General features: G+C 40.2%; 1 protein-coding gene across 1 annotated transcript in view; it reads left to right on the top strand.

Annotated features, from left to right (window-relative positions):
• csmd2 (CUB and Sushi multiple domains 2) overlaps nt 1-19,919 on the top strand; it is a 206,680-nt gene that overhangs the window by 121,765 nt on the left and 64,996 nt on the right. Inside the window, exons 22-30 of the mRNA XM_034545807.1 lie at nt 142-330; nt 1,662-1,831; nt 1,938-2,094; nt 2,303-2,494; nt 6,056-6,182; nt 14,726-14,928; nt 15,129-15,320; nt 16,550-16,688; nt 16,868-17,055. Coding sequence (XP_034401698.1) covers nt 142-330; nt 1,662-1,831; nt 1,938-2,094; nt 2,303-2,494; nt 6,056-6,182; nt 14,726-14,928; nt 15,129-15,320; nt 16,550-16,688; nt 16,868-17,055 — 1,557 coding nt within the window. The remainder of the gene's footprint in view (nt 1-141; nt 331-1,661; nt 1,832-1,937; nt 2,095-2,302; nt 2,495-6,055; nt 6,183-14,725; nt 14,929-15,128; nt 15,321-16,549; nt 16,689-16,867; nt 17,056-19,919) is intronic.

The raw sequence follows: 19,919 nt of genomic DNA, 5'->3' as shown, positions 1-19,919 counted from the left end.
AAAGTCACAGGACATGGAAGTAACTATGATGTTGTTTTCTAGAGCAAAACAAAACAGACAAATCACAGTTTACCTGGCATCTCGATGTACTAATACATCTGTGGAGACAGCATCTTTACACCTTTTCCTTTTTTCTTCCAGAGTATGACTTGGAGCCATGTGAGGATCCTGGAATCCCACCATACAGTACGAGAAAGGGCCTGCAGTATGGGGTGGGTGACGCCCTCCTCTTCTCCTGTTTCCCGGGTTACCGGCTGGAGGGTCCGGCGAGGGTGATTTGCTTAGGGGGTAGGAGGCGGGTGTGGAGCTCCCCTCTGCCAAGGTGTGTTGGTAGGTGGTCACATGCTTTATTTTTGGCTTTTGTCACTTCCTCTCTATCCCCCTCACAATGCCATGTCACCTCACTCGCCCTTTCACTTAAACCCACCCATCCACTTACAACACTGTCAGTCACATTGGAAGACGAGGCATTTCTCTTTCAATTCTCCTCATTATCTCTCTCCGTCGACCCACGTTATGTCTCTTCATTGGATAGCTTCCCAGAAACAGCCTTTTTGACGTTGTCCAAATTATATAGAGCAGCAGCTCTAATGAGGATGACAATAACGAGCTGCAATATGTTAATTGTAGATGTTGCTCGTGGCTGATGCCTGGGAAACATGAGTAAAGCTGGACAGATTTAGGTCAGTATGTTGATTATATGATGCACCAAACCTTAGGAGTTGCATTAGAGCGGTAATAGGAAAACAAATTCTATCCTAATCGGCCTAATGATAGGTAAAGCACAGACCATGACAATGATTGATCTATTTGTGATTGTCCTTTGCGTGGCTCTTTTCTGTATATACAATGCAATGTTAAACAGAACATGCATATGGGATACAAATTGTGAACAGCTGTAATTATTCTCTGGGAGTATTTATACCATTTGCCCATTTTTTTTTTTCTCTAAATAAATTAAATCATGTGTAAGTGTTACGATTTTGACACTCTTTTAGAAACAAATAATTTAAGTTTAGTAAACAAATCACATTTATTTTCCTTATATCAGGTTATCTGGTTCTAAATGTTTGTTGTGAGAGTTTGGGCATGTGTTAACTAGGTCAAGCAATTTCAGCGTGTTAACATTTACTTGTCTCTCTCTTTTTACGTATTGTATCTAGATGAATCCAAATATTGAATGGTTGAAATTGATAAAACATATAGTTATTTTTCACACTTCGGACAGCCTTATTTTAGAAGTTTAATACTTCTCTAAATACCTTGTCTATCACCTTATCTTACCTCACTGCACAAGATTATATTGTGGATACATTTGTGATCATTTATATTCTGGCAGCTATATTTCTATAGCAAACTCTGCCTTCCTTTTTTTCAAACAAAAAGCAATTTTCAAATGGAGCTGAAATTACTGGTAATCATATTCAGATTGTATTGTGACTATTATGATGTGCCACTCAACATTCAGGTATAGTCACTGACCGTATCCCTCTCCCATCACCTCTCCCATCTCCCTCTGCATGACAGCATGAATGAATACACTGAGTTTCAAGCATATAGCGATTGACATGTCCTCTGCTCTCTCCAACACCACCACCGTCTCCCCTGCCCTCTCCTTCTGTCTCTCTGTCATTCTCTCCGCTCCCTCTCTTTTTCTCTAGCTGAATGCGGCTCGTCCGTGACAGGCATGCAAGGGGTGCTGCTCTCACCCAACTACCCCGGTTACTACGGCAACTACCACGAGTGCATCTACTCCATCCAGACACAGCCTGGAAAAGGCATCCAGCTACGGGCACGAGACTTCCGACTTGAGGAAGATGACATGCTCAAAGTGAGGGGGGTTGGAGGCAATCGCAGCCTTGTTAGCATCGCTGTGTGTGCAGAGCCGATCACCTTAATTCAGATGCTTCCTCCCACTCTGCCTCCTTCCCTTCCAGGTCTTTGATGGCAGCAGTAATAAGGCTCGTCTGCTGGGGGTGTTTACAGGCATCGAGCTGCTAGAGACCACCTTGAACACCACCTCCAGCTCCATGTGGCTGGAGTTTATCAGCAATGCGGATAACACCAGTAAAGGCTTTGAACTGCACTTCATTAGTGAGTAACACTCAAAACACCCACCTTTCTTTACATTTGTTATTTACATTGAAGTTTAATTAGTTTGCTTATATTTCATTTTCCAACCTTCATTGCCTCTGCCACATTAATGCTTTCTTCTTGAATACCTTCCCCTACTGTCCTTCATCTCACCTTTCTGTCCTTCTCTCTCTCTCTCTCTCTCTCTCTCTGTCTCTCTCCCCACAAGGTTTTGAGCTGGTGAAATGTGAGGATCCAGGTGCTCCCCAGTTTGGCTACAAGCGGGAGGACAAGGGTCATTTTGCAGGAAGCAGTGTGTCGTATAGCTGTGACCCAGGCTACACCCTAAGGGGCCCTGAGGTGCTGACCTGCCTGAGGGGGGAAAGGAGGGCATGGGATAGCCCCCTCCCACTCTGTGTTGGTGAGTCAGATGCTCCTTGAATGGGTTATAAATCATGCTGTTGGCAGAAATATTAGTATTTTGTTGCCAATGTTTGGCATCTGCTGGTGTCTTCTTGCTCATTGCATTATATTAAGTTTAGATTTTTACCGAAATATTCAGATACTTTATTGAAGTAAAAGTATTTATACCATCACGTAAACATATCCCGGTACAATATATATTTTAAAATTATAAGTACAAAAGTGGGATCAGCAAAAAGTAATTCAAGAAAATAAAAATAGGTATAATGCACAACCATCACTTATAATATATTATTACATGTCTTTTAAATAATGCTTATTGAATTGTTATCATGATGCAGTAGTTTATTGTTGCACCTCGCCAAGTTACAGCTAAAGATTAGTCGTTTAATTTAAAACAACTGATTTAATTTAAATGTAATGAATGAAAAGTTGCGTGAAACAGTGTTGAGTTGTATTCCATTATATTAGAGGATTCATCAGGCGCTGCTGTACTGTTTGACACACTGCTAATCCGAACCAGTTTTAGTTTTTTTCTGACCTAGTTCTTCATCCTAATAACAATGTGAATATGACAGAGCAAGTTGAGGAAAACGGCGTGGTCTGTTTTAGCTCTGCTATTTCGGGACATCCATTTGGTTGCTTTTCCAGCACCTTATTCAATACATTATCTAATCGACAATGAACACGCTCTATTCAGCTTCTTATATTCCTATTGCATCATGATTGCAAACACCCATTTCATATGATTTATTTTTTTACCAAAATAAGATTCTCCCCATATCAACAGCACATAGGCAGGCATTTAACCCCTCGTTGTCTGAGCACGAGCCATTCGATCGTTTTTGTCGAGTTCATCTGCAGTTCACTCGTCTGTTGTTGACACCTGATACCAACATGCTATGCGTTATTTTTGAAACTATTAAAGACATACATCCACACACTGTATGCCTCATGGTGACTTGTAAAAAAACAACAACAAAAAAATAATTGTGTGGATCTTCTCCTGGGCGACACTTTGACAGAGTCTCTCAGAAACCAGCCGGAAGCTCGGTAAGGAAAACCGGCAGATTGGTGTTCTTTGACATCAGCAGAGGTGATTAGAATAATATTGCTCGGCTCCCATTTCAACCCAAACCGACAGGTAATTTCATGACTGGGTATAAACAACATTCAGCATACTGTATATCTCTGTGCAGGTTTGTCCTCCCCATGCCCCTTTCACTGCAGATGATAGCCTAACAGACAGAGTGAATTTGGGAGCAGATGAGGGACTGCTTCTGTTTGTAATGGTGGGATTATTTTCTCGCTGTGGGGACACACCAAACACAGATGAGAAGGATAGAGTGAGCAGGGTAGGGAGAAAAATGAAATTGAGTTGAAAACAGTGGAGAGTGTTCGTATCCTGAAAGTCACAGTTGAGGAAAGTTGCAATCCCGAATAACTGAGTAGCTCTGGGTTGGACACAGGGTTAAAACAGGGTTACATTTGTTGACACTTAATATTACATTGCATATCCAATTAAATGTACTAGCAAACCACACGTCTACATATTAATAATGTCTAACTGACATGTGTCGCTTAAGTAAGTTATTTGTGTATGTGTCTGTTTGATTTGGTTGTCACCTAGATGTATTATTTCTATAGATTAAACAACCCACCTGTCATTGACACAATATATCTTGAGGAGAGGGAAATTGAAACTACAAAAAGAGAGGCAGAACCTGAGTTGATTTTAGAAAGGTGTATGTGGAGACATAGATTGAAAGGGTAGAGGAGCTGAGGGACTTGCACTGCCATGGCAGCACTGAGCAGTAGTTTCTTAGGTCATAAGGCGAGAAGAAAGAGATGGATTTGTCATACTGTGATAGATCACCCTCTTCTTTTTTCTCTCCATGAAACAACAAGTTTCTTTCAACAAGAAAAGCACAACAGAGGGGAAAAAAAGCTTGAAGAGAGACTGAACTATTGTTTAAAGATTAATATGTTCACGTTTTCATTATTTTCCCTCTCTTTCCAAGATGGTGAAAGCAAAAATGACAATCAAATCTTTCAAATATTTTTTTTTGCAACCAAGCACAAACTCCATTTCAAGTAGTGTGTATTGTTTTGTGTGTTTCTGCTTTGACAGCAAAAATGCTCAGAGGCCAGCTCTGGTGATTATTGCTGTTTAAATGTTTAATGCATGAGGGAGATGGAGAGAATGAAGGAGGGAGACAAGGAGAGAAACAAAGGAAGGATTTATTAGGAAAGGCATGTTTGTCAAATGGAAGGTAACACAATGTTTATGCCTGATATGTATGGAGAAACCACAGTTTCTTTGTGTGTGTGCTGATATAATATTATCATAATTTAGTTGGCTTCTTAGATAGTTACTTCCTACCTGGGTCTTTTTGTCATCGATGGATTTCCCAACCATCATCATTACCGTCATCATCACTATGATTCCTCAACCTCCGTTTTCTCCTTTTTTGAAGGAGCTATTTTCCTGTCAATGGAAAGAAAAACACCAACAACATTTTACCCTTTACATGTCAGTTTAAATTGCTGGAAATCTTAACAAAAACACTCCAAATTTGGTATTGATGGAGGAGATTTTTTTTTTTTTTTTCATTCACCGTTTTAAATAGACTGAGAGGTGGTAATTGCAGGGGGGCTGAACATTGCTTTTCAGTCAGAGTATTTCTGATGGCAATTTATTACTTGAAGCTATAAAAAAAAAAAAAGCGGCATTCTTCACACGGTTCTTAACTAAATGTTTTGGCCTCTGATTCAGCATTGTAGTTTCCTGTATGTGTTTCTGTTGTTGTCAATATATTGAGGGACTGAGCTTATTTGGTGTATGTTGTGTACCTCAGGGAGTCTTATTGAACCGTGAAAATATACTGGAACCCTCATAGTGTCTACTACTACGAACACCCCTATAGGCACATTCTCTTGGTGTGATCTATAGCCTACAATGTTGCCCAGCACATGCTGATATCAGTGATACTTCCATAATGGAAACTATGTATTCGTTCTGTACACTATATATATTTTCTGATTAATCCATGAAGATATATTCAATATTTTTGCCATATCAGTCAACACTTCTTCTCCAAACGTTACGCTGAACTTAATATGTTGAATGTTCTGTTGTTCAGTCAACAAGTCCATCAACTTCTAAAGGCAACGGGATGAGGTCATTGGCTGAGATGGTGGATTGCTTTCGCTGAGCCAAGGAGATACACGTAGAGTATATTGAGTTGGCTGTTCTCCCCCCTATCATTCAAATTGCAGGCAAGATGATGAAGCACATCACATTTAAGCATGTGACTGCTACGTCAATAATTAATAGAAATGAGAGAACACTGATGTGTTGTACTTACCGCGAGTGGGATGATCCGGTTTCTGCCATGTAAGTATGTTAACCTTGCTGTAACCTTATAATAATTTGACTTCCAGAACATTGATGAGCATGTCCTTATTTTGCACTTCCTTCTTTTTTTTTTATTCCTAATCATTGCCTTCCTAATGTCTCTCTCTCTCTCTCTCTCCCTCTCTCTTTCTCTCTTTCTAGCGGAGTGTGGCGGCACCATCAAGGATGAGCCTTCTGGTCGTATACTGTCTCCCGGCTATCCAGCTCCATATGAACACAACCTGCACTGCACGTGGACCATTGAGGCCGCCCCTGGAAGCACTATTAGGTCTGTTCGTGCCTTCTAGTTCTCTGATTGCATTGTTCTTTTCAGGCTTTCTTTCAATCTACCACCTTTCAATATACTTCCAATTTAGCCCCCCTTGTTGCAGTGGTATTCATCACTTTCACAGACTGCTGTGTAATCAATCTTCAGGGAGCTGCTATTGGCCAATAGTTGAGTTACTACTTCGTGAGGGGAAATGCCACCTCAGAGCCTCAAGAAAGTCAAGTGTTTGGCTTTTAGGTGTTATATGCTTTACTTTCCTGAATTTGATTAAATGTAAGTAAGAACAAATCCTGCCAGGTGAATGGTTTTTACTCAAGGTTTTTTGTTGATACCTTTGCTTAGGTTATTCTCCAGCACCGTATTTGGTTCCTGGTATATGTATATTGTATTGATCAATATTTCGTGCATAATTTGTCCATACATGTTGAAGGCCTGCCATTGTCACGCAACTCATGAGGGTTGGTGTTGTTGTGGCAGCACAGCCAAACAGCCTGCAGCTCATCCTGTTGGTTGAATGTGTTCTTGAGCTGTCCCAGGCTGTGGATTCCTCCGGGGTTGTGCCGTGAATGGTACACCCCAAAGAGAGGAGCCTGTGATCATTACTTAAACATTCAGATTTTCAACCACATTGTGATGGTCACACTTTTTTTTAACCATCTAATAGAACTTCAGGAATAATTAGCTACATGATTCAGATTCCTCCACCCACAGCAATGTGGTTTCCAACCGGCTCTATTTGTCTTTCTCCATTGACTCTTGATGCACGCATTCCTCGCCTATTTTGCATTCATACAATCGCTAACAATCAATAAATGACAACGGTGTTGATTCACGTATGCAGTTCTTTGTTTGTGGATGGGCTCAGTCCTGTGGCTTTCAGAGGAGTCAACAGAGATGTTACATCAACCTTATTGGGCCAATCTTACTGAAGCAAACAGACAATTATTTAATTAGATAGTATTGTGTTTAACAAAAAAAAATAGTTTTTGCTTACTTCACCTTTTCTCACCCAGATTCAATTTAAAAAATATACACATCCTTGCTCCCTTGTAAAATCTTCCAATTTGCTATAGTTTGATATTTTCTTCTGTCCCTCAATAATGTCTATTTTAAGGTAAACAATATCGACACCAAATGTATTATTTACATTTGAAATGATTTCGCCCCAAAAAAAGAAGAATTCAATGTTTAAAAAAAATAAAAATGTTAATGTTGTCCAGAACAGTGTAAGTGACCCTCGGCCATTATTTAACCACAATGTTGCAGTTTGCCCCTTTGTAGTCTACTCACTGCTAGGATTGAATAGGTTTTAATTGTGATTTGTCAGTCTATCTATTATGTTTTGATCCAGTTTGAATACTTCTAACACTGTACTAACCGTCTATTTCAATTTCAAATTTTTGTTTGAGAATAGCTGTGCTCAAGAAACACACCCGATAATATTCCATCTATTTCTAGGTATTATTGTGCACTTGACACTGAAGCAGGAACTTATTCCTTTTTATATCTGCCCATGTTTTGATGCTAAGCTTCAAATTTATTTTACAGATGACTGGTGATTCCTTCTATTCTTATTCAACTGTTGCTAAGAGGGATATTTTTCTCTTTCTGCCCTTTCAATTGTCAGTTTGTGTTGAACCATTGTACAGCGGTTTGTTCTCCATGTACAAAACATTACTTTATTTGAAAACACTTTATAAAAAATAATACATATATTTTTAAATAGAACATTCTATAACCTAAAAGCATGAAAGGGCATTACAAAAAGTCCTCTCAGCCATCTGAACAATAGTGTATGTATGTGGATGGATGGCTAGGCAGAGAACACAATAGAACGTTTAGGTAAGGGGACTATAATCATTTTCTTCTCAGAAATTGTATTAACTTTTCCTAGATCACTGTAATCCAACATTCATGAATCCTTCCACTACTTTTTATGTACATTTTATGAACATAGATAATACATTTTAGGCGACAAAATGACATCAAAAGTGATCATTTTGATATTTGTCGAAAAAGAAGTTTGATATCTGCCTTGGTGAGGCTCACGAGTATTGTTGTGTTGCCTCACTTTGGTCGCTGTTTTTTTTTTAATCCAATCTTCTAAAGTAAATGCAAAACTATGAAAAACATGTCTTGATCCTTTCATACACTGAATTCTTGTTTGTTCACTGTGCCATGTCATTTTCATAATATGGTAGTTGTGTTTGTTTGTCTTCATGGATCTATTTGTGTGCGCATGCTGCCCCATAGGTTGCACATCTGACACGACTAGGTCCCTCATGATTGCTAGTTTAGATTCATTAGTGCCTTCGCTACCTCTGGGTCGCTGGCTTTTTTCTGCAAGGTATGCTCCATATACATGGCTTTGATCCTACCCACGCTATTCATTATTGAGAAGAATTTGCAATGCATTAGCCCAGGGATGCATGCCTTGTCAAATAGTGTAGCTGCAGGTAGCACACTAATCAGACCGTACTGAGTTTATGAGAGCCCAGGTGATGTGCTGTCAGACAGCAGACATCAAAAAAGCCCAAGGACTGGTTTGTAAAGAGTTGTTTATAGAATAGTATAGGTGGTGGGAGAGAGTGGAATACAGACGTAAAGAGATAATAAGAATATAAAATTAATAGAGTTGATAAGGGAGGCAATGAGCCATTTCACCGATGGATCATTCAGTGTTTACTGCTACAGAGATCAAAGGAGGGATCTAGGCCACATGGTAAATATTCCTTATAATTTGAGAGCTCCACTCCTGTAAGACACAATGTACTCTGTGGGTTATCATACTGAATGATGCTTTTGTGACTGTTGTCAATAGGATCTTAACAGCATTAAGAGCAGAGAGGCCAATTTAATTAGACTTCGTCCAATGGCTCCAGTGATTTGGACAGTAGTCAACATTGATATCTACAACCATTGACAGCAGTCTTTTGAGAACTGAGTATATCCACAAATCCCAAGTATATCATCAATGGTGTCGTATTGTTTTAGTAATTGCTCCATCGTTTACTGTCTAAGGAGCAGTTTCAGGATTTGTCTTTAAATGAGATCTTCAGTACGGTCTGATCCTTTCAGCTTAAGGGGAGACTTGTTCAACTACGATAATATCTGCGCGCCGAAATAACTCTTAAGATACATACTGTATTTTAATTTTTTTTTAAGGTTGGCTTTTCCCTTTTAAGGAGAAGCATATACCACTTTTCCTATTGAATTCAACCCCCATTCGTCAAGCTCTATCACAGAAATGTCTCAAATGAATATGCACATATATTTCACTTGGTTTGCACAGCCCTAAACAGAGTAACATAGATAATATTCTTTCAGTTTGTTTGTGTATGTAAGTTTGTGTGCGTGTATCTCCCAGAGAACCACTTTGAGTTTTTGACCATTCCAAATAGGGATTATTTTTACACAGTGTAGTTTTTTCTGGCTTGCTGTACTTCTTCAATTAGTTGTTTTTTGGTCATTTTAAATGTGGGTCAGGTTAGAGAAAGATTGGTGATGGTTAAGGATAGTATTGAGTGATACAGAATGAATGTGGAAAATGGATGGTATGAGTAGAAGTGTGTGTGTGTTCACTTCAACCTCTACTTTTATCGCACTGATTCATTTCCCAATTTCACACATTTTCCTGGCTAAAATGATTATAACTGTTCTTTTATCTTCATGATAACTCTTCTTACATGCTATTTCATCATGTGTCCTACAGTACATGAACTGGGCCAGCTTGGTTCAGGTGTCAAAAAAAACAAAAACGTGTTGGTTGAACTACCTGATGTGCTTGGTGACTTTTAAAGTTCATGGTATAAATGTGTCTCCTTGACAGATGATCCCGCAGGGACAGTCGCACCGAGGCCACACCCACACATATTGATGAGGTTTGCTCTTAGTGTGACATTGCCTTTATATATATATGATCTCAATTAGTTGCTAAAAAGCAGACACTCGCAAGTGTAAGTTTGTTTGCTCTATATCTCCCTTCTTCCTCATCCCTTCACACTATACTATAGACACACACACACACACACACACACACACACACACACACATCCATACGCCCGTACATTCTTACTTATTTATTATCTTCATGCACACCTACACATTCTCTGAAGACTCCCCACAGGACTCGTGATTGCAGCTAGACTATTTTGTATTCGTATGTGAGCGCCTCAGCACTCTATTTCTCTCTCTGTTTCTCTCATATGAATACAAAATGGTTTAGGCAGAATCAAGAGACCCGAGAAATCTTTCCCATCCCTCTCTTGCCTATCTCATCTCCTCGCGGCAATTCCTCTGACACTTGATTCAGCTACTTTATCTCGTTAAGAAGGGGACAAGTGTAAAGGAGAGCCCTTAGCCGTAAATTTCAAAACATGGCTTTCTTTGATTCCACAAAACATTAACTGCACAGACATCTCCTTTTCCTTGGTGAGACAGTGATTCCGCTTCTCTCCACCTGTAGTTTTATATTCCTCCCTAATGTACCCTGCCCACACCCAACACCCAACCCTTACCTCCCAAGCATGAATGTAAAGGGAAATGGACTTTCCCCACTGGACGCTAACATTTATTTTCCTAGTTCCTCTGCAATAAACAACGTTGGATGACTAGCTGTTGACCATTTTGTTTGCATTTAACAAGTGCAAACCTGTGCACACTCTACAGCTGTGGCGGCAGGGTCTGCATCACAAAGCACACTTACAAAGCAAGAAAAATGGCCACAAAGAAAGTTGTTTTCTTGCTACCGTCCTGCATCACTCTTATCCTCGCGCCATCTTCTCTTTTTCACTATCTGCTTATCCCGCCCCCTCAGCCTTCACTCTTGGATAGTGACAAGGAGAGATAGGCTATTTAGATCTTGTATAAAAGGAACCAATTATCCTAACATGCAGCCCACGTCCATCCTTTCCATCCGACCGCTCAGCAAAAATCCCTCCATCCTTCAGAGCTTCCTCTGCTCTCCATCAACCTCTTATCCTCTTGCCATCATCCTCTTTTTCCAGCAGCCAGGCAATGATTAACGTCGGTCTGTTTTTGTTCCCTCCCTCACCTCCTGCTTTCCTTCAACTTATGTCTTCCTTCCGACCCACCTTTCCGTCTTCCTTTTAACACATAAATCTGGAAGTAGAACATGATGCCACTCGGTGTCTGACAGTCCTGAAGGTTGCATTAGCACAAGAGATCAGTCAGCACACGAGCATGGATGCAACACGTGACCGGCGCTTGATTCCGACATTGCTCATGCAAATCACCCATCTGTTACTCATCCTCAATGTTGTGTTCATTTGCATACATGTGCACACATACTGTATGCACATTAATAGTCTATGCAGGAAGGCACACACCTGTATATATATTAGGTATTTTGTTTTAATCATGCTTGAAAATCCAGTGAAACACCTTAGCGTCTCCTCTCTATGGAAAGGAGGTGGAGCATAGGCAAAAGGATGGTAGTACCTCAGGATTTGATAACAGCGTTTGCATTGAAGCATCCAAATGCCTGAGATGCGTACATAACGGGGATGGATGCCTTTCAATATAAGCTTTGGTCGCTAGAAGGAGTAGCCACGATGGCAGTGGGAGATTTACACCTCTCTAACTAGCACTTGAACTTCATAATGTGTCTCATATAATGCTTCAGAATACCTGGACAGGTATTAAGAGTTTTTATGAGAGTGTGCACACGTTTGGTAATGAGTATGGTGGAATATCGAACAGAAAATGTGACCTCTGCAAAAGGTATGACACCTTGAGCTGCCAAGTAGAACCCCTGTCTTGGACTGGTGCATTTCAGGGTCAATTTATCTTCTCTAAAAGAAGGATCACTTTCACACCCACATTTATTTTTATTCAAACCACTGAATTGTTGACACCCATGTCTCTGATTTTTAAGCAGCTGCCACCCTAAGCAAAATAAACGAGTGTCTTGTCTAAGTCTTAATAGACTAAACACTTGAACACTTAGGGGTTTCATTCTCTGTGCCACAAGAGAAAACAGAAATGTGTGTGCCTTGTAATTTAAGTTTGGTACCAAATCAACATCTGTTTTCTGTGAGGCCCAGAGCACTGAGGAGAAGTAAACAGGTTTGGCTTACTCTCCTCTATCTCCTCTGCACCACACACGTATTTCTATATTTATTTGCAATGTTTCATTCACAGCTTTGAATGATGACCAAATCTCACAGGGTATCACTTGTGCTTCAGTGAATATTAGCAAGAGAACTGTAAGCAGAGGAAGGGGTACAACGTGTAGGATTCGTATTCATGCCATTTCTATGAGGATGAAAGTTGAAACATGTGATCCCCTGCTTTGCAGAGATAAGGAGGTTAATGTGTGTGCTGTATACATGCACGTCTCTCTCACTGCATCAGTTTACCAGGCGGGTATGCTTATATAAGGCTGTGTAATGCACCATACCCTTCAAATATACCCGTCAGTGTACATTTGCGTGAATAGATACTCGTGCACCTGTCTGCATCTGTTTGTTTTATGTGCACTTTTTTTACGGGCATTACAACAGGACTTGTCAAGTGGGTTATGTACAGTATCCACACACACAGCACAGCACATTGTTGAGTAGCCTCTGGCTGCTGCTCACACATCAGACAGTATGGAGATCGGAGTCTGACACCAATTATACAGAAACGGTGGACACTTGTTGCTGAACCTGACATATCAGTGGGTTGCTGTTTCTCCTCTGCATAATCTGTAGCTCAAGGCTCTGTGTTTGAGTGTATGTAAAGGGTTGATGATACTAACAGCTCAAAAAGTACCATGGTTTCCTCTCCTTTACTGGGACAGAGATGACCATTCAACATGTTCAATTTGAAATCAGATTTTCCGAAAATGACTGCTGTATAGGATATATTTATAATAAGCTAAGATCAAGCTTGTGGACAAAATAATATAATAAACAGAGCTCTGTAGACTGCTCTCTTTAAAAATAAAAGAACAATTCAAGTGCTGCATGAGCATTTTATTAATTGGTGTTTGCTTTTTATTAAAACTGAAATTATTGAGGGAGAGTAAGGATTTGCCTTTGGACAAAAATGTTTTCATAATAAAATCATTTTCATAATAGATTTGTTATGACTCTTTGAATCATTCAAATACATTTTGAAGTCACACATATCATACATTTTCATAAGTTTGGGATGCCTTTGTAACGGCGGTATCAGGATGTTAGGTTGTGTTTATATTCACCCAGTATCTCAGTAGCATCCATACAATATGTCACACATCATCTAAGTAGAGCATGTGAAGCAACATTAAGAGAATATGTTTTCTTTTCCTGTCATAAATCTGGAGAGAAAACAAATCTGTGTTGTTTTGATAAACGCTTCATGTCAAGTTCAGTTCAACAAATTGGTTTCCTTTATTTTGAGAACACCTTCATCTCAGTATACATTCCACTGTTTTCTCTTATTTTGAAGGCATGTAAGACAGTAATGTGTTTTCAGAGAAAAAAAATCTAAGGCGTGAATTGAATGAGCTGACAATAATGTATTGTCAGCATTTGAGACTGAGAATACTGTTGTTTGTCTTTAAATAAGTTATTTATATTGAGTGGCCCATATCAACTTTACTACCAGTCTCTCGTTTGTTTCTAAAATACCATTTTCTTTCCTAATAGTCTTGCTGAGGCTGTCCAAAACCCATACTGGGCTCCAAGCAATATATCATAGCATTGAGGCTGGCGCACCTACACACACACAAATACAAGTACACAAATACAGTGCATTTTACATCCAGTGGACCACCAACTGGCTCACAGCTGTCTGTGCCCAAGTGAAGGGAAGATATTTTGACAGCATCATCTTTCTCATGTCTTCAACTATTAAATGACGTGGCAGACGTTTCTGCTTGACTGACATTGTGGAACATCCATTGAATGCTCTGGATCTGAAGTCTGTGATTCACTTTTAAATGCTATTTGTTTCCCTCAATTGATTCTTGACCTTTGCCTGCTTTGTGCCTTTCCTTTATTCATTTGTTTCTCCTTTTAATCACATTAATACCTTGTGTGCATCGATTCTTCAATAAATACTCAGTAGTTTGATGAAATCCATTTATGTCCTCCTCTTCGGCTTTGATTCATCCTTATTTACATTTTTTTGAAACTGTGAAATTACTTTTATGCTTTTTTATAATTACATTTAATGTTTGGCTTTCTATAATACAAATAAAATACAGAATTTTGATTGTTGCGTTTTGGAATAACAAAGGATGTTTACACATCCCCAATGAATGTTGATTTGTCTCTCGAATAAAGCTGTTAATGGAAACACTGCAAGATATGGACTTCTGTTTCAATTACCTTCCATTAAAAGGAAGCTAATTTTGTTGTGTTTGAACAAAATAATATATGAACATGAGGTGGCAATAGTCAAAACATCCGTATTTAAATATTTCTCTAAAAAAAAATAAACAGCTTTTCGTCTTGCTCATGTGTGTGGTAGTTAAAGCCTTAATACATTAGAGGGAGTTTCATCTATTAAACGGAATGGCCTCTAAAGTATCTTGTCTTTGTCTTTAACAGTCTGCATTTCCTGGTTTACCACACGGAGGAGGTCCACGATGTGCTTCGGATCTGGGATGGGCCCCAGGAAGGAGGGGTCCTGCTGAGGGAGCTCAGTGGCTCAATGTTGCCCCCGGACGCCCACAGCACCTTCAACACCGTCAGCCTGCAGTTCACCACGGACTTCTTCACGAGCAAGCAGGGCTTTGCTCTGCAGTTCTCAAGTGAGTGGGAAAGAGGGAGGGGGGTGAAAGAAATGTGAGATGAACTTTGGTTAAATGGCTGGGTCGTAACTGGGTTTAGAGAAGAAAAGAGTCACCACTCAAAAGTTTAACTCTGAACTATGACAATATTACCACTTTTTTCATTATATGACTGTGGATCATTTTCATGTTAATTATTAAGTCTCCTCTTGCTCCTTCAGTCTCCACTGCAACCTCCTGCAATGACCCGGGCTTGCCTACTAATGGGACCCGCGGCGGCGACAGCAGGGAGCCCGGAGACCATGTGGTGTTCCAGTGTGATCCTGGCTACATTCTGCAGGGCGCCAACCGGATTACCTGCACGGAAATCAACGGTCGCTTCTTCTGGCAGCCAGACCCTCCTACATGCACAGGTAGTAAAGCAGCATGCTATCATCAGTTAAGACTGCTGCATGGACTACGATAGTCGATAAACTACTGTAACTCCTTGCTCTCTGGCATCCGCAAAAAAATCCCCCTCCCACCTCGCCCTCATTTAAAAGTCTGCTGCTAAGATTTTGACTGGAATTAGAACACATGACCACATTTCGATAATCCTGAAATCCGGTGGTTTTTAGAAGATTTTATCGATTACGTACAAAGCCCCGGAATGCCTTGCCACAAATTATCCGCAAATTATCAGATCTCCTATTTCCTTATGTCCCATGGGATCGGCGGCTGCGTCATTCCTTGTTGAACCAACGTCCAGATTATTACTCAAAGGTGATGGAGCCATTGCAGTCAGGGGCTCAGGGCTTGTTTCAAATATATTGCTACGGCTGGGTCTTAAATTTATTTTTATATATATATATATATATATATATATATATATATATATATATATATATATATATATATATATATATGCATCTTATGCAGTCTATCGCATCACCTCTCTTGCTGCTCTGAAACAGGAAGTCAATACAGATTCCTAACATGATTACTTAACTGACTCTTAAAGTTAATCTTAAGTGGCAAACCAGATAGCTGTGTTCCCTCGACGTTTGTAGAAGTCACTGCAGCAGACAGAGATATCTGATTATTCTGTCCCTCCAATAGCAACACAGACCTCTCAGTCAGACTCCACTCTTTTACAGTCTTTATTTTTAATATATGATCACACTTGGTGCTCTAGGAAACAATGCAAATTAAACATGGCGATTTAGACCTTGTAATTAGCTGCTGTGTTTAATTAATGCGTAGCTTAATTAGTTTGATCATTTCTTTGGTGAGGGGTTTGGCACTCACAGGTGACATTATGGTAAGCAGTGTCAATAGGCGTTACATCTCAATTAAGCATTTGTCACCACCACTTCTAGCACATGAAAACCATGAAGTTCAACAATGTATTTGCTACTTTAAAAAGTTTTTTGTGTGCTGTTAGATTTTTCTTTTTAAATATTAGCAACTCCATCGATTGGCTGAACAATAAGCTAATTTGGCTGCCTACGAGTTTGAACAAAATAATACAAATTTCATGATATACCATTTCATGATTTCACTGTGATGACAGACTTTGGATGACTATACAATAGCTGAAAATTGAGTAAGTTTGAGTTTTGTTTAGTGCTGCATTTACTTATCAATTTCTCCTCATCCGTAGCACCGTGTGGTGGGAACCTGACGGGTCCCAGTGGGCTGATTCTGTCTCCTGACTATCCTGAACCTTACCCGCATGGAAGGGAGTGTGACTGGAGAGTAACCGTCACACTGGACTATGTCATCGCTCTTAGCTTCAACCAGTAAGCTTCAGTAGCACCCCGATTGCAGCATTTCTGCCATATCTTTCACAACAATTCACAATACAAACACTATGTGTGTCCATGTATGTTGAATGGTATTCTATCCTATTAATTCATATGATGAATTATCTTATTTAAATTGATGCCAGTAACGTGTCTTTTTACACTTCTTTAACCAGGTTCAGCTTGGAGCCCAGCTATGACTTCTTACATATCTACGATGGACCGGACTCCCTCAGCCCTTTGCTGGGTAGTTTTTATGGCACAGATGTTCCAGATCGCATTGAGAGCACCGCCAACACACTCTTCTTGGCTTTCCGCAGCGATGCTTCCCTCAGCAGCAATGGATTTGTTCTTCAGTACACAGGTGGGCACCTTTTTGGTTAAAGGAGGTTGAAAGAGGCTAATTGGACAAAACTATCAAACTAGTGGCAATTCACATTTTTGTATCTTTTGTTTTAGAGTTTTTCATCCTCAGTTTTTTTTATCTCCAGGGTCTTAAGATTTTGAACAAAACAGTGAATTTTAAATAGCACGTGAAGCTTTATCCCCTAAACAATTCATGTTCTAAAATTCTCCCTCTGGCAGAGTGAGAATGGATTTACCCTCTGCTGCTTATCGACCTTGCATATTGTTTCTTTTTTAACTTTCTCTTATTCCATTCCAAAGCAAGTGAGATTAGTGGTGTGAAAATTGCTTCAGCTAAAGAATGGGATGTGCTGCAGCGTCCCGATCACCACCCTCCCATTTGGGCTTTAGTCTCCTTTGGCTTCATTATTGATCTGTACCTCCTCAAGTAGCTGAGTAACAAATGAAAATAAAAAGCCGGCAGCATGTGTTCTAATTCTTTGTGTTACTCTGCATTTTTTTGATCAGTTCTTTCCAGCTGCACAAAACGCTCCTCATGAATTAGAGCAAACAACATTTTGTTGTCTCATGTCTACGCTTAGCATGTTTGGTGGACCCACATTCTTTGGCTTACACTTGGTACTCTGTACTGTTTGAGGGTGGAGAACGATTGCATGCATACTTGACGGACTGCAGGTTGGTTTAAGGATAACGCAACACATCTGTGTTTTATGCGCTCGTGTTTCAACCTCACAGGATCTCGCCTCGGTGCCTGAATGTCAAAGCTTTTTCCTAACAAATATACAGATGCTGAAGGAGATCTAAATTAGACTGGCCATCTTTCTTAAAGGCTTTGCTTGAGAGAACAGTGTTAAATCTCCCTAAATCTCCCAGCCTCAATTAGAGCTGTTTAAGGTATCAGGCGTTTAACCAACTCCGGGTCGACCCTGAGCTCTTCGTCTCTTGGCTCGTGTTGTGGTGGGATTCGATCTATATAAGCAATTTAACTGATTTCAGAACGCTACCTGTTCATGCAGTGCCGTGATTCTTTTGCAAAGTGTACATAAATGTAAAGAAGCACAGTGTTAAGACAGTGTTGAAGAGTCTACCCCTTAACTCACTCCCAGCAATATTTTATGCAGTGTGTGATAGAGTGTGTGATATTGTATGGCCAATCTGTTGAGGCAGATGGACTCAGTGTGTGGCTCAGAAAAACTCCGTCTCCCCACTTCCAATTCTCCACACTAATGAACCATAACCAAATAATACATAAATTACCTCCTCAGTTTCAGACAAACAACATGGCACAACGCATGTTTGGCTGTGGGTTTGGATCTGGTTGGTGAGGAAGCAAGCAGGTTGACGAGCTGGCCCAGCCAGTATTTAGTGAGGCCGCGACGGAAAATCGCATTACAAAATCTGCCTGAGGTGCTGTCAGCCTCTTTACTAAGCAATCGTTACATCTTTCTGTTTCCGTGTTTCTGGCCATGTCTGCTTAGGCTCTCTAGAGAAAAAAACCTGCCACGCAATAGCCACATTTGAATATCACGCATAGACACAGACATGGACGGATACACACATACAAGTGTATGATACTCGCATCTGTCTTATCCAATCCCTTCACTAACTCCTGGGCTCATTTTCACTTCACATCACTTAAACTCCTTTGAGTATTTTCTAAAACAGAAGATGCCACTCGCACATTTCCTCTCACACCTACAAATGTCCTGGGGTAAAGCTTGTTAAATCGGGCATTTGCACTGCGGTGACCGACCTTCTCACCACAAGCTCGGGTCCAGGGCCGGTCCACACCACCTGCTACATCCATCATGCCTCCGCTGTCTCTTGCCAGGTGTGCTGGTTTAATGGAATAACCGGCAAGGGAAGGTGCAGGTCTACATCAGACTGAAAGGGCTCAACCTGTCTAGAACAGGTGCCCTACGGAGGCAGATCTCATGCCTGGCCCCAGCACTATGTTCAGCCATGAAGGGCAGCCTCCTGTCTGGTCAGCAGGTCCCCAGCTTTCATCTTAGAAACTAGGCATTTAGCCAAGGTGCTATGTGTACATTTTATCATCAATAAATCATAAGAACTTTACTAAGGCAAAGACTTTGTTGTAATTACTGTACACAGAAGATTGATTTTGCATGCAATATGCTTGTTTTATAGCACAAAGGGAATTAGTTTAATGGCATACAACAGGAGGAGGTTGCAAATTAAGCCCCACTATACTGGCAGATGGTGGAACAAGAAAAAAACACACTATAAAAATCATCTACCACATGTTGGTCATCATCGGTAAAGATAGACAAAAACAGAAAAGAAGTCGAATGGAAGTTAGACATAATTAACACATTACCGGTTCTATGAGTGACCAATAGTAGCCTATTCAATGATTGGATTTAAAAAGCCTGATATGAGTGCCAAGCTCACAGCCAAATTGTCTCCGTGGTGGGAAAATGTGGTTATGAAACGAAGGATCATTCCATTTCGGATATATGAGGCTTGGTGTCTCAAAACAAATCATGATGCATAGCCTATCTTGGTGTAAAAATCAACCAATTAGTACCACTGTTATTAGCAATTTAAAAATATTTTATTGTGAGAATAAATCAACATGCAGTCTTAAGATGCACTATCCAAATTTGCTGGGACATAAGAGACCATCAATCAAATATGCATGTGAGAATCAGAGGGCTCAATTTATTACTGACGGATTCTCTAAAATCAGCAGAGAGAGGCCCATAGAAACAGCTGCCTCTCTCTCTCTCTCTCTCTCTCTCTCTCTTTTTTACTCTCTTATTGTCTCTCCCTTCGCTTCCCTGATGTTTCTCCTCAGACTGTGGATTGCTACAAAAGGTGAAAAATTAAATTAGGGCCAGA

The sequence above is a fragment of the Cyclopterus lumpus genome, chromosome 11 (assembly GCF_009769545.1).
Source record: "Cyclopterus lumpus isolate fCycLum1 chromosome 11, fCycLum1.pri, whole genome shotgun sequence".
NCBI lineage: Eukaryota > Metazoa > Chordata > Actinopteri > Perciformes > Cyclopteridae > Cyclopterus > Cyclopterus lumpus.
The sequence above is the reverse complement of the archived record's forward strand: the minus strand, read 5'-3'. Positions and strand labels throughout refer to the sequence as shown.